This window comes from Hemicordylus capensis, chromosome 1 (assembly GCF_027244095.1).
Source record: "Hemicordylus capensis ecotype Gifberg chromosome 1, rHemCap1.1.pri, whole genome shotgun sequence".
Classification (NCBI taxonomy): Eukaryota; Metazoa; Chordata; class Lepidosauria; order Squamata; family Cordylidae; genus Hemicordylus; species Hemicordylus capensis.
This window is the reverse complement of record NC_069657.1, coordinates 21100258-21111562: the sequence shown is the minus strand read 5'-3', so window position 1 is coordinate 21111562 and position 11305 is coordinate 21100258. Positions and strand designations below refer to the sequence as shown.

The 11305-nt window shown below is 46.1% G+C and overlaps 1 protein-coding gene and 1 non-coding gene across 3 annotated transcripts; both read left to right on the top strand.

Moving 5' to 3' along the window:
• Positions 1–561: 561 nt before the first annotated feature.
• On the top strand, positions 562–9825 carry EIF5 (eukaryotic translation initiation factor 5). Of its 2 annotated transcripts, XM_053281330.1 has the most exons (12): positions 562–719; positions 904–1141; positions 2899–3178; positions 3299–3380; positions 3889–4061; positions 4320–4431; positions 6113–6258; positions 6793–6948; positions 7233–7394; positions 7590–7754; positions 8547–8684; positions 9436–9825. In XM_053281330.1, the coding sequence occupies exons 3-12, from the start codon at positions 3107–3109 to the stop codon at positions 9526–9528; spliced, it is 1299 nt and encodes a 432-aa protein (XP_053137305.1). In that variant the 5' UTR covers positions 562–719; positions 904–1141; positions 2899–3106; the 3' UTR covers positions 9529–9825. The 2 variants fall into 2 exon arrangements, with proteins under 2 accessions (XP_053137305.1, XP_053137312.1); XM_053281337.1 differs by lacking the exons at positions 562–719; positions 904–1141 and adding an exon at positions 1817–1941.
• LOC128341379 (small nucleolar RNA SNORA28) lies at positions 4659–4783 on the top strand. Its single transcript, XR_008314384.1, has one exon. It is a non-coding gene; the product is annotated as a small nucleolar RNA SNORA28 (small nucleolar RNA).
• Positions 9826–11305: the final 1480 nt, after the last annotated feature.

Sequence of the window (11305 nt, the reverse complement as noted above, 5' to 3'; positions counted from 1 at the left end):
AATAAATGTATTTCTGATCAACGGCACCATTGCCTTTGCTGCATTGCAACAGACATCAGGGCTACTGCTTTTGAAGAATGACACAAACCCTGTAAACATTTTATTTGCTGAAATTCGTGGCAATAGCACAACAGGAGAGGCTGTTGTGGGAAGATTATGATCCTTGCGTGTTCTGATCCGTGTTTATGTGTACATCCACACTCTCTCTGAAATCATTCAGTAAGTCAGGCGAAAAAGCAGTTTGCAGTAAGATGCAAAGGCATGCAATGTCTACGAGGGGGTTATCTCTTTTAATTACCGCCCACACCCTCTCTGACAAACTCAACTTGCCCTCGCGTTAAGGCGGGGGCGGGGAGGGAAAGAACAAATTGCATAAAGCTCCCCCCTCCCCCCAGCACTGACTCATTCTTCCCCCTCAGCCCAACTCTCGCGAGCCTCAATCCCGCCTTGTAAACGCGATGTCCTTTTGGGCGCTGGTGGTGGTTCTTCGAGCGCCGCGGCGGTGCGGGCGGGGGGAAGGGGGAGGGAAGAGAAGAGAGAGCGCGAGAACAAGAGGAGGTTACTAGGCATCTTGAGTGACAGGCGGCTGGAGCCAATGAGCCAGACCCACGGGAAGCGGGGAGCCAATGGCGCCTCGGCACGGGCGCGGCCTCGCCGGCGGCTGATTGATCCCAGCCTTGGCGACGGCGTTGCTCAGTCGGAGCGAGAACATTCTAGAGGTAAGTGCTCGGCGGCCATTGCAGCCCTGCCCCCCCCGCCTTCCTCCCCCAATGCCGCCGCCACAGCAGGGTCCAGCTGTGCGCGCGCGCCCCCGCCGCACCCCTCCCCCTCTTCCCCGCGCGCCCCCGCCGCCCATCTTAACAATGCTGCCTCAGATGGTTGTGTTTTTTTATCCCCCGGCAGTGTGACCGGCCCGGCTGCTCCCGCTGACCCCCGCCCGCCTCAGGACGCTCGGACCCCCTCCCCTCTCCTGGCGGTTGCGGCGCCCGCCTCCTCCGCCCTCGACCACCGGAGAGACAAAAGGCGCCCCGGTGCCCGGTTACCCCTCCCAGCCGCCGCCGTCGTTCTCCTCGCACCGATTCGGCTTCGTCACAGCCCGGGGCGAGCAGCGTTGGGTTTATGTCTGTATTGGACGAAAACGGTGAGTAGGGAAATGGTGGTGGGGGGCGGGCGGTGGGGGAGGAGAGAGCGAGACTCCCGCGAGGCACCGAAGACCTATGGGGGACGGGGGGGGCAAAGGACTCGCCCGCTTACGGGGAAGGCGGCCTGCTCGTCTTCTTAACACTGAAGTCGCAGGGCGCGTTTGCTCTTTTTTTCTCTTTTAATTCGTACCGCGCCAAAAAGGGGGGAAAACCACCCCACGCAGCTCTTCCTGAGGGGCAGGGAGCCGAGCCGTGTCTTTGGCGGTGGCCCCGCTTTCCTCAGCCAGCCCTGCTCAAGGCGGGGAGCCCCATAGATAATGGGGGGGCGGGGAAAGAAAGGCAAACAGCAGACCGTAGTCCCCGCACATTTCTTTCCCCCCCGCCTTTCCCGCGTCGCTCGACAAGATGGCGGCTGCCAGACCCTTACGCGCCTCCCCCCTCGTGATGCCTGGGGGGAGGGGGGAGCGCCCTGGCTGGCTGGCGGGGGGGGGGGCGCGCTCTGTGGCGCAGTTCCTAAAGGCTGGGCGGGGGCTGCTCTCTCCCTGGTGGGGTTCGGCGAGCGGGCTGGGCGCGCGGTGGGGGGGGGGGGCAGACGCCAGAGGGCGGGAAGCTGGTCAGGCGCGTGCGCGGCGTGGTGCCGCTGTCGCCGCCTCCTGTTTTAAGGCTGACTCAGTGCTTAATTGCTGCATTTCTGAGTCATGCCGGGGGGGGCGGGTAGTGGGGACGACGACATGGAAAGCGGAAGTGCCGTTGGATAGGCGACGGCCTCGCAGTGGAAGAGGCTTTGCTTTTTCCGCAGGTAAAAGCAGCGCTCTCCCTTCCTTTCGCCTTTCTTCCCCCCCACGGAGAGTCTTCTCGCACCTTCTACTGGAGGCTGACCCGACTCTGTTTTTCCTTGCTGCTGCGCAGGGAGAATGCCTTTAGGTCACGTGGTGGGGAGTTGGTAGCTCCTCCCCTGCTTAAAACACTGATAAAGGGCTCTTGGTGGGCAGTACTGAAGAAAATGGGAGTGATTATCTGGAACGGGACCTGCCACTTCCTTTATCATGAGGGATTTGTGTAATGAAGGGGTCCAAGACCAGGATTAAGTCTTTTTGAGAACCCTGGGTTTGCTACTCATTTGTCCCATGTGTTAAGAGTTGCCAACACTCTCTGTGGTACAAGGTACCTTAGAGAGTTAGAAAGTGACTCAAATTGTAGTAGGTGTCTGCTGTTAAAATTCCTATTCTGTAAAACAGTCCTGCGCTGTGAAATATTAAACAGTGTGACTTCAAATGAAAACGTTATCTGCTTGACTATGGAGCTGCTATGTAGTGGAATGTGACACATGGTTGGTTACTGGTTCAAAGTCCAGAACTGGAGCAAGTCCACATCATGACTAGCTTACAGTTCTATCAAGTTCATAGTATTCGGGATAGAATTAAGTAGAATTAAATCTTGCATCACTTCAGCTGTTTTCTGTTAGGAAAATGCAGGTTTCATGCTAAGTAACATGATAATCTGGGGTAGAGATTATTGGAATGGTGCTTCTTAAAAAACAGTTACGTGGGCTATTTAGCTTTGGTAATGTTAAAATTCAGAAAATAAGCCTGTTCTGTGACCTGTTCTCACATAGCATTATGGGATACTGTTGGAATTTATACACAATGTAAAAATACTGGCTTTTAAGCAATATCTATTGACACGGGATCAGTCATGCTTGAATAATGTTTGTGCGGTGCCATTAAACTAAATTCTCGCTTTGTTAATCTTGCAGAGCTGTTGCGCAGCCATTGGTACCTGTATTGGGGAAATATAGCATACAAGCAAGAACCTCACAGCCTCGGTGGCGAAAAATTTTTCATGTCAGAGACCGAGAACTCTTGCAGTCGTTTATGTCATCACGTCTTCTCCAGACAGAAGATACCAAAAAGTTGCAATCAAAGATCTCTCCATCTTATTGATAAAGCTACTAATAAGCCAAAATGTCTGTCAATGTCAACCGCAGTGTTTCGGATCAGTTCTATCGCTACAAAATGCCCCGTCTGATTGCCAAGGTAGCTGCCCCACTACTTAATCTCAAGATCTATCTTACATTTCAGCATACTTAAGACTGAAATTTAGAGAATTATCATTTTAACTTAACTGTATTTGGTGTGTTTGAACTTTTTTCCTAGGTTGAGGGCAAAGGAAATGGGATAAAGACAGTTATAGTCAACATGGTTGACGTTGCAAAGGCGCTTAATCGGCCTCCTACGTGTAAGTTGTTGAACATAGTGTTTTCCCTAAAGTTTCCTTTTGTTAGTGCTAGTCACTGTAAAAGAACATAATAGAGATTGCAGGTATTTATATATTAGTATTTTTGTGCAAACATGACTTGCACAAATAAGCCGAAACGAAATGGCTGTATGTACAGCTTGTGGTGATTGCAGTGGCAAACTAGAGTGCACCTTTACAGTGCCACTACGCATGAACCTGATCGTTTGTGTCTCCCTCTTTTTTTAATAGGAACACTGAACTAACTTTATTATGTGGGCTGTAGTGATGTGTAGTTTGCACATTATGGGGAGGGGTGACTTGCAGCTGGTTCTCAAGTGGCAAGTTGTAATAAATATGCGTTCAAAATTAGAGAAATCTTGTTGTAATTACTACTTTTATGCAGTCAAATATATTAAGGGAGTTGAAGGAAGTTTCAGTGTAGAAGATACAACTAGGAGGGGAAAGACTTTGCACAATCCTTGAGATTCTTTCTCTTTTCTCTTGAAAGATCCCACCAAATTTTTTGGTTGTGAACTGGGAGCGCAGACCCAGTTTGATGTTAAGAATGACCGTTACATTGTCAATGGATCTCATGAGGCGAATAAGCTACAAGACATGTTGGATGGGTTCATTAAAAAATTTGTTCTCTGTCCCGAGTGTGAGAATCCTGAAACTGATCTGGTAGGTGGTGCTTTACCCTTCTCACATTTTGATACACAGCAATCCTATTTCAGGCAGGTAGATGGTTTTCCCAGGGTGTAGTGTGAAATTGCCTGGGAAACATATATATTTTTTCATTGTGGGCAAAAAGATTACATGTAGGAAGACTCTTTCAAACATGCTCCCTTGACCCCTTGGCAGAACTCTTTTCTTTAATGTGGCCAGACAAGTTTTAGAAAAGAAGCTGGCGTTAATGGCTCTTCTTTCTGTTTTTGGCAGCATGTCAATCCTAAGAAACAAACTATTGGTAACTCATGCAAAGCCTGTGGCTATAGAGGCATGCTTGACACAAACCATAAACTCTGCACGTTCATCCTCAAAAACCCACCTGGTAAGTGAGTACATCTTGTGGATTGTTTGGACTTCTGTTAATACATGTTAAATAGCTGTCTTCTGCTAGTATAATCGATCGACACCTTGCTTCATGAGGGGCCTAGCAAGGAAACAGACTGTCTGAAAACTTAAATTGCTTTAAAAAGCAACATATCACGTGTTTTACCTGGTCTGTAAGTGTTTGTCAGTTGATGTCTGTAAACATTGCCTTGACACTATTTATGCAAGCAACACTCTGTGGTAGATAATCTAATTCTCTGCCTCAATTTAAGCTTGCTATAGTAAACATAGTCTGACCTATTCCAGTGGTCTCTGTAGGTGAGGTCATCTGTTATATAGGCTTTAACATTCTTTAACTGCTTGTATTCTCTATTGGTAAATTTCAACTTGATACGCTAGCTGCATTTTAGCTGTACCATATTGTCACAGACTGTTTTTGGCTTGTCAGAAGTGGTAGGCTTAAGTTTTGCTTATGTTTCAGGCTATGATAAATCTAGAAAGGTATTACTCAGTAAGATTAGGAATGACACCTTTATGACTAATATCTGGCAACAACTTGTTTTGGTATTAGGATTTAGTAGATGCAATAAACGTGCTCACATTTGTATGCTTCAGTATTAGCATGAAGCTAGCATGCAGAGTTTACTTTGCCCTGTAAAGCCCACTGCTTCAAAAAAATTGAATGGTATTGGGGGGCCATCTTATTAGTATTAAAAATGCATGTAAAAAGTAAACAGTATCAGTATGCTATATACTCGCTTTATAGGGATGTGCATGGAACCAGCTGGTTCAATTCGAGTCCGGACTGCACTCAAACTTGACCAGACCAGTTCAGTCCAGCACCCCCTCAGAGAAACACACACACCCTGGTTCAGATCAGTTCGGGGGTTGCGGGTGGGGGGGGATGTGTTAACCAATTTTTAAATTATTTACCTTCTCCCTTTCAGTGGAGTTTGGTGGTGGGAGGTGTCTGCGGAGGTTCTCCTTCCCCCTGCCAGCCTCAGTAATCACTCCCTCTGGCCAGGTTTTTCAGTCCGTTCAGGCCTCCGTATATTGGTGTGGTTGCCATTTTGGAAGCCGTCGCGCATGCACAAACATGGCCCAGGGCCTCGCAGAGGCCGATTGCGCATGTGCGGCAGTTTCCAAAATGGCCAACACGCTGAAAAACAGGGCCGGAGAGGGTGATTACTGAGGCCAGCAGAGGGGAAGGGGAACCTCTGCAGACACCCGCCACCCCAATGAACTCTCCTGAATAGGAGAAGGTAAATAATTTTTTTAAAAAAATCAGTGAACCATCGGGTGGGGGCGGGGTTCGGTTCGACCCTGAACGGTTGAACTGAACAGGTTCAGGGTTGAGCCTGTTTGCACATCCCTATCACTCTAGAAGATCTGCTTTTGCTTTGTCCAGTGGCAGCTTTATAACATCTATTTTACACATCCTCCTTCACATAGCACATCACTCATTGAGTTTCATTCCACCAAAAATTATTCAAATGTTCCTTAGTTGCATGTTAAGATAGAAACATACTTATGACTGTAAGAAGCTAAATATCGATACCTGCAGTCAGATGAAACTTGACAAACCTGTGTGTAGAATTCGCAGCCAGCTGCGACTCAAACTGAAAGTTGGCAGGTGCTGAGATGCACTTTGATTTATAAACTGCTATTAACGTTTGCAGAGAGCTGTGATACTGGTACAGGCAAGAAAGAGAAGGAAAAGAAGAATAGAAAAGGCAAGGATAAAGAGAATGGTTCTGTGTCGAATACCGAAACACCACCACCACAATCTGCACCACCAGAAGAGATTAGCCCCCCAAATGTAGGGGTGAGTAGGTGTGGCCAAACTTGAATGTGCGAGTGCTCTGGTGTAGTCACAAGTGTCGTCATCAAACCTCTTTAAAACGTAACATGTACATTTAGCCAGGACCCCTGAATGGCTTGGGTCCAAGATATTTAAGAGGATGTCTTCTTCATGAGCCTCACTGCTTATTAAGATTATCTGTGGAGGTCCATTTGTGGGCTACTCGAAAACGGGCCTTTCCTAGGGTTCCTTCCAGACTTTAGAGCACACTTTCTAATGAAATTAGAGCTTCCCCTTCTCTGGATGTTTTTAAGAAAGACCTGAAAGAAATACCTGTTCAGTCAGGCTTTTATTTAGTTTATAGTTCTAAAGTTTTAGTTTTTAGCGTCTTTGTATTGTGTGTTTTAGTTGTGTTGATGATTTAATTGTTTAGATTGTGAACTGCCCAGGGACTTCCAAGGGTGGTATAAAAATATGTTAAAGTGTAGAATCAAACAAGAGTGAGTAATGAGCTGCTGTGTGAAAGTGGCTCTACTTGTTTAACCTTTATATTTTCAGGAGGATGATGACGATGACTGGGGTGAAGACACAACTGAAGAAGCCCAGAGGCGCAGGATGGATGAAATCAGTGATCATGCAAAAGTCCTCACACTAACTGATGACCTGGAAAGAACTATTGAGGAGCGAGTCAACATACTATTTGATTTTGTTAAGGTAAAAGTGTGTGTGTGTACTTCTAAACTCTCCTTCCTTGTAGCTTGTAGCCTGAAATGGTGTAACTTCATGATTTGACTGCTACTCTTTAAGGCATGAGAGCTAGTAATTGAGCTAATGTCTTAGATATAGACCACAGTTTTCTTGTTACATGGTGGCAAAATATCCAATCCTGAATGTCCATGCAAAATAGCCAGGGCTTCACTTTGGTGCCTGAATACAAGAATAGAACCCTTGCATCTTTTAACAGATTCAGAAATGTCAGACTATTTTTCCTTTCTCAGAAAAAGAAGGAAGAAGGTGTTATAGAGACTTCAGACAAAGATATTGTAGCAGAAGCAGAAAGACTGGATGTTAAAGCTATGGGCCCTCTGGTTTTGACTGAAGTCCTCTTTGATGAAAAGATACGAGAACAAATAAAGAAGTACAGGCGGCATTTCTTGCGTGTAAGTTCTCTCTTTTAAAAAACTTGGAAGTCTTTGTATGGCTGAAGCATGCATTCATCTGCTGAGGGAACAGAAACTGGGAGAACTTAGCTCATCTACAATTCTTGTATTGCCTTCATCTGCTTATAGCACCTTGTTTAACTATGCACACAAATGGCCTTCTGTTTCTCTAATCCATTCTCATTCACTTCATAGTTCTGCCACAACAACAAGAAGGCTCAGAAATACCTTCTCCATGGCCTGGAGTGTGTGGTAGCTATGCATCAATCTCAGTTGATTTCTAAAATTCCACATATCCTGAAGGAAATGTATGATGCAGATCTTCTGGAAGAAGAGGTCATTCTGGGCTGGGCAGAAAAGGTACTGTCAAATTCATAATCTGTTAACTCCATAATCTGTTAAGACTCCTCTCTGTGATTAATTGCAAAAAGGAAATGCCCTATTTAAAGGGTTGCTGTCTTTCAAGGGCTGCTTTCTAAAAATAAGCCTTTTACTTGCGTTTCTCAGTTTCTTGATGCCCAAGAGCAGCTGACTAGGGATGTGCACGGAACCGGGGTGGGGATGGGAGTGTGCGTCTTTAAGGGCAGAGGAGGGTGCACTTACCCCTCCCAGCGTTCTGTTTTGTTAAAGCCCCTTGGTGCAGCAGCTTCCCTGTCACTGCATCTCCCAGAAGTAACAGATGCGCCTGTGTGCACTGGGCACAGCCACACACATGTTGCTTCCAGGCGGCAGGGAGGTATGCTGCCGCCCTGAGGGGCTTTAACTAAACGGAGTGCTGGCAGGGGAAATGCAGCCTCCCCGGCCCTTAAAGATGCGCATGCACACACACGCTGGCAGAACCGCCCGCCTATCAAACTGGTTCAGAGGCCCATAAAGCGGCTCCAAACCGGTTCCGTGCACACCCCTACAGCTGACTACCTGATATGGACTGGCTGGCCAACACTGTCCAGCATCTTATGTGGTTTTCCTCTTCTGTGGATGGGTACAGCTCAGGATCCTAGGTCAATCTAGTAATGACTTGCCTATGTAACTAATGGGCAGTCCTCAAATTAATTTGGTGACAGATAAATGTGTAGAACTCCTATTCATAGGCTGTACAGATCTAAACTGTTTAAACTGACACTCTATTCTTCTATCTACATTCTTTTGTAGGCCTCAAAGAAATATGTCTCTAAAGAGCTTGCCAAAGAAATTCGTGTCAAAGCAGAACCATTTATTAAATGGCTGAAAGAAGCAGAAGAGGAGTCATCTGGTAATGAGGAAGAAGAGGATGAAGATGAAAATATTGAGGTAAGGCCTTCAGCTACTCCTCAAATAAGCAATCTCCTTCCTCTGGAAGCTGCTCTTAAGAAAACTTTGTGTTGGAAACTGAGCTACAAGTAGGGTGTTTGAGAGAGCCGCCATTGCAACCTTAAGCTGACTGGGGTCTGCTTAGCTCTAGGCTTCAAAACCAGCCCTAATGGAAATAAGGTGGCTTCAACATGCTACAAAGGAAATCTAAATTTGTGAAAACTATAGTTGTGGGATTTCAAGCCAGCATCTGCTGGAGCTGTGATACACCTTCTTGACATGTTGCATCAGTAAAGTCCATAAATAGAGAGTTTAACCCTATGGAGATTGGAGGATTGGAACCATCCCCCAATCTCCATAGGATTAAAGTCTCTATTTATGGTTTTGTTATTTGCGGAAACTGGCGAGAACAGAACCACCATGAATAACAAGGGACACCTGTATAAACAACTCCAGTGTGCATGCCTCTTTTTTGGTTTTGCTCCTAGTCAACAGGTAACTTGGTATTATAGAAGAGGCAGATGGGAATCATGTGGATCTTTCTATTGGAAAAGCAGCATGAGTGTGTTAAATAATGCGCTCCTGTTGCTATACAGCACAGGTGCCTGGACGTTTCTAGCTAGTCATACACTCTGGCATGGCCTAAGTGATTTCACCCACAGGGCATAATGGCTGGACAGGTTTCTAAAAGATGCCTTTGCTGATGGGACTCTGTATGTATTAATTGAACTCAACCTATCTGTTCTTGCAGGTGGTGTACTCCAAGACAGCCAGTGTACCTAAAGTTGAAACTGTGAAGCCTGCAAACAATAAGGATGATGACATTGATATTGATGCTATTTAAAGTGAATGAACCTAGTTCCCAGTGTTACACTGCATACCTCTCTGCATCTCTTGCCAGAAGTGCAACATGTGTGCCCAAGCTGCAATAGCTTAACATTGTGCTACACTTCTTGAACTCAAATGTATCTTACCATGATTGGTATTGTAACTAAGCTTAACAGATGAGAGGAATTAATACACCAGCAAGCTGATCCAAGTTTGCTGAACAGCATGTTTCTTTTAAACTTGTCTTGGACATAAATACCTGGAGCACATTTATACAGTTGTGAAAATAAAAGATTTGGTTTTGGAATCTTCAGTCATGGCTCACTCTTGGTGATTACTCACTAACACTAGCATCTCTGGGCAGTACAGATAGTTGATTTTTCACTTGTAAGGGACTCTTCCATAGGGAAGCACTCAATGTGCTGCTTCAAACTGCAGTATGAAATGATAGTTTTATGCAGCTCATCACTCAGTTATGCTGCATGTGTTGCCATGGCCTGAACTACATAAGAGTGCATAGCCTAAGATGCAGCATCCTCCAGGCCCATGGGGGAGACTTAACTGTTCCACAGCACAGTGCTTGAAAATGAGGGTCTGGGTGGCAGTTGATCCTCCAGATACATTTGGACTACAGGTACATTTTGACAAAGACACGCTGTAGCAATTTCTTTTCTCTGATTCTTAGAGGAAATATGAAGTCTGCTAACATCTTGCCACGTTGAAGTTTCCCTGAGTGATCACCTGGTAAAGATGTGGGTTTCTCCTGCCCTATCCTTTGGTGCCTGTGGATTAGTTTGCTTACATTGTTCAGAAGTGGCCCATTTACAGGTTAGCTTTTGACACCAATGCAGACTACTGTCTCAGCACACGGCCTCATTTTGGGGCACATGCTGGCTCAGGATAGGTCTTCTGTGCTGTGCAACTTGCCCTGACCAAAACAAGAACAGATGATACAAAGTAGTAGGAAATGCAAAATTATGCTACAGTTGCCCTCAAAGTGACTCAAATAAATCTCACATGTCACAGTGCATCATTAAGGAACTAGAATAAGCAACAAACAGCAAAAAAGCAATATGGAATATAAACAAAACAGATGCCAGCAGTTCTCAAACTTGGGTCCCGAGATGTGGTTGGACTGCAACTCTTTATCACCCCCAGCCCCAGTGGCCTATGGTGTCTGGGGATGTTGGGAGCTGCACTCTTGACAACATCTGGGGACCAAAATTTGAGAATCCCCCCCCCCCACTTCTGGCTTAAGAAAAACATAAGTTGCCATTGAAAGTGTGGATGAATTTAGCCAGGTAACAATAGGGAAGAAGCACCTGAATTAATATGTATGAGGAGAGAGTTCCATTGGTGAAGCCACCACAGAAAAGGCTCTCTTGACCCATCTAAGCTCCAAAGGCATACACACCTGGAGAAGAGCCTCAGGAAGCAGCCTTTTCTGGAGTCACACCATTGGTCCAACTACCTGGGAAAGACATCAGACTGGGAACCAGGAAAAATAGTGCTGGTCAGTGTATTGGCTGGTAGCAGTTACTCCAGGATCTCAAATCATGGCTCTTTCCCAACCCTAATGGAGACAGGGAGGAGAGCTGGTCTTGTGGCAGCAAGCATGAATTGTCCCCTTGGCTAAGCAGGCTCCACCCTGATTTGCAGTTGAAAGGGAGACCATGTGTGAGCACTGTAAGATGTTCCCCTTAAGGGATGGGGCTTCCCTGGGAAGAGCATCTTCATGCTTGCTTGCAGAAGGTTCCAAGTTCCCTTCCTGGCATCACCAGATAGGACCGTGA

What these genes read in the sequence shown, in the direction of transcription:
- EIF5 (XM_053281330.1), top strand. Translation starts at nt 3,107, where the DNA reads ATGTCTGTCAATGTCAACCGCAGTGTTTCGGATCAGTTCTATCGCTAC. An exon ending in TTAGCCCCCCAAATGTAGGG is followed by an intron (nt 6,259 to 6,792) that starts GTGAGTAGGTGT and finishes TTATATTTTCAG; the next exon opens with GAGGATGATGACGATGACTG. An exon ending in TACTATTTGATTTTGTTAAG is followed by an intron (nt 6,949 to 7,232) that starts GTAAAAGTGTGT and finishes TTCCTTTCTCAG; the next exon opens with AAAAAGAAGGAAGAAGGTGT.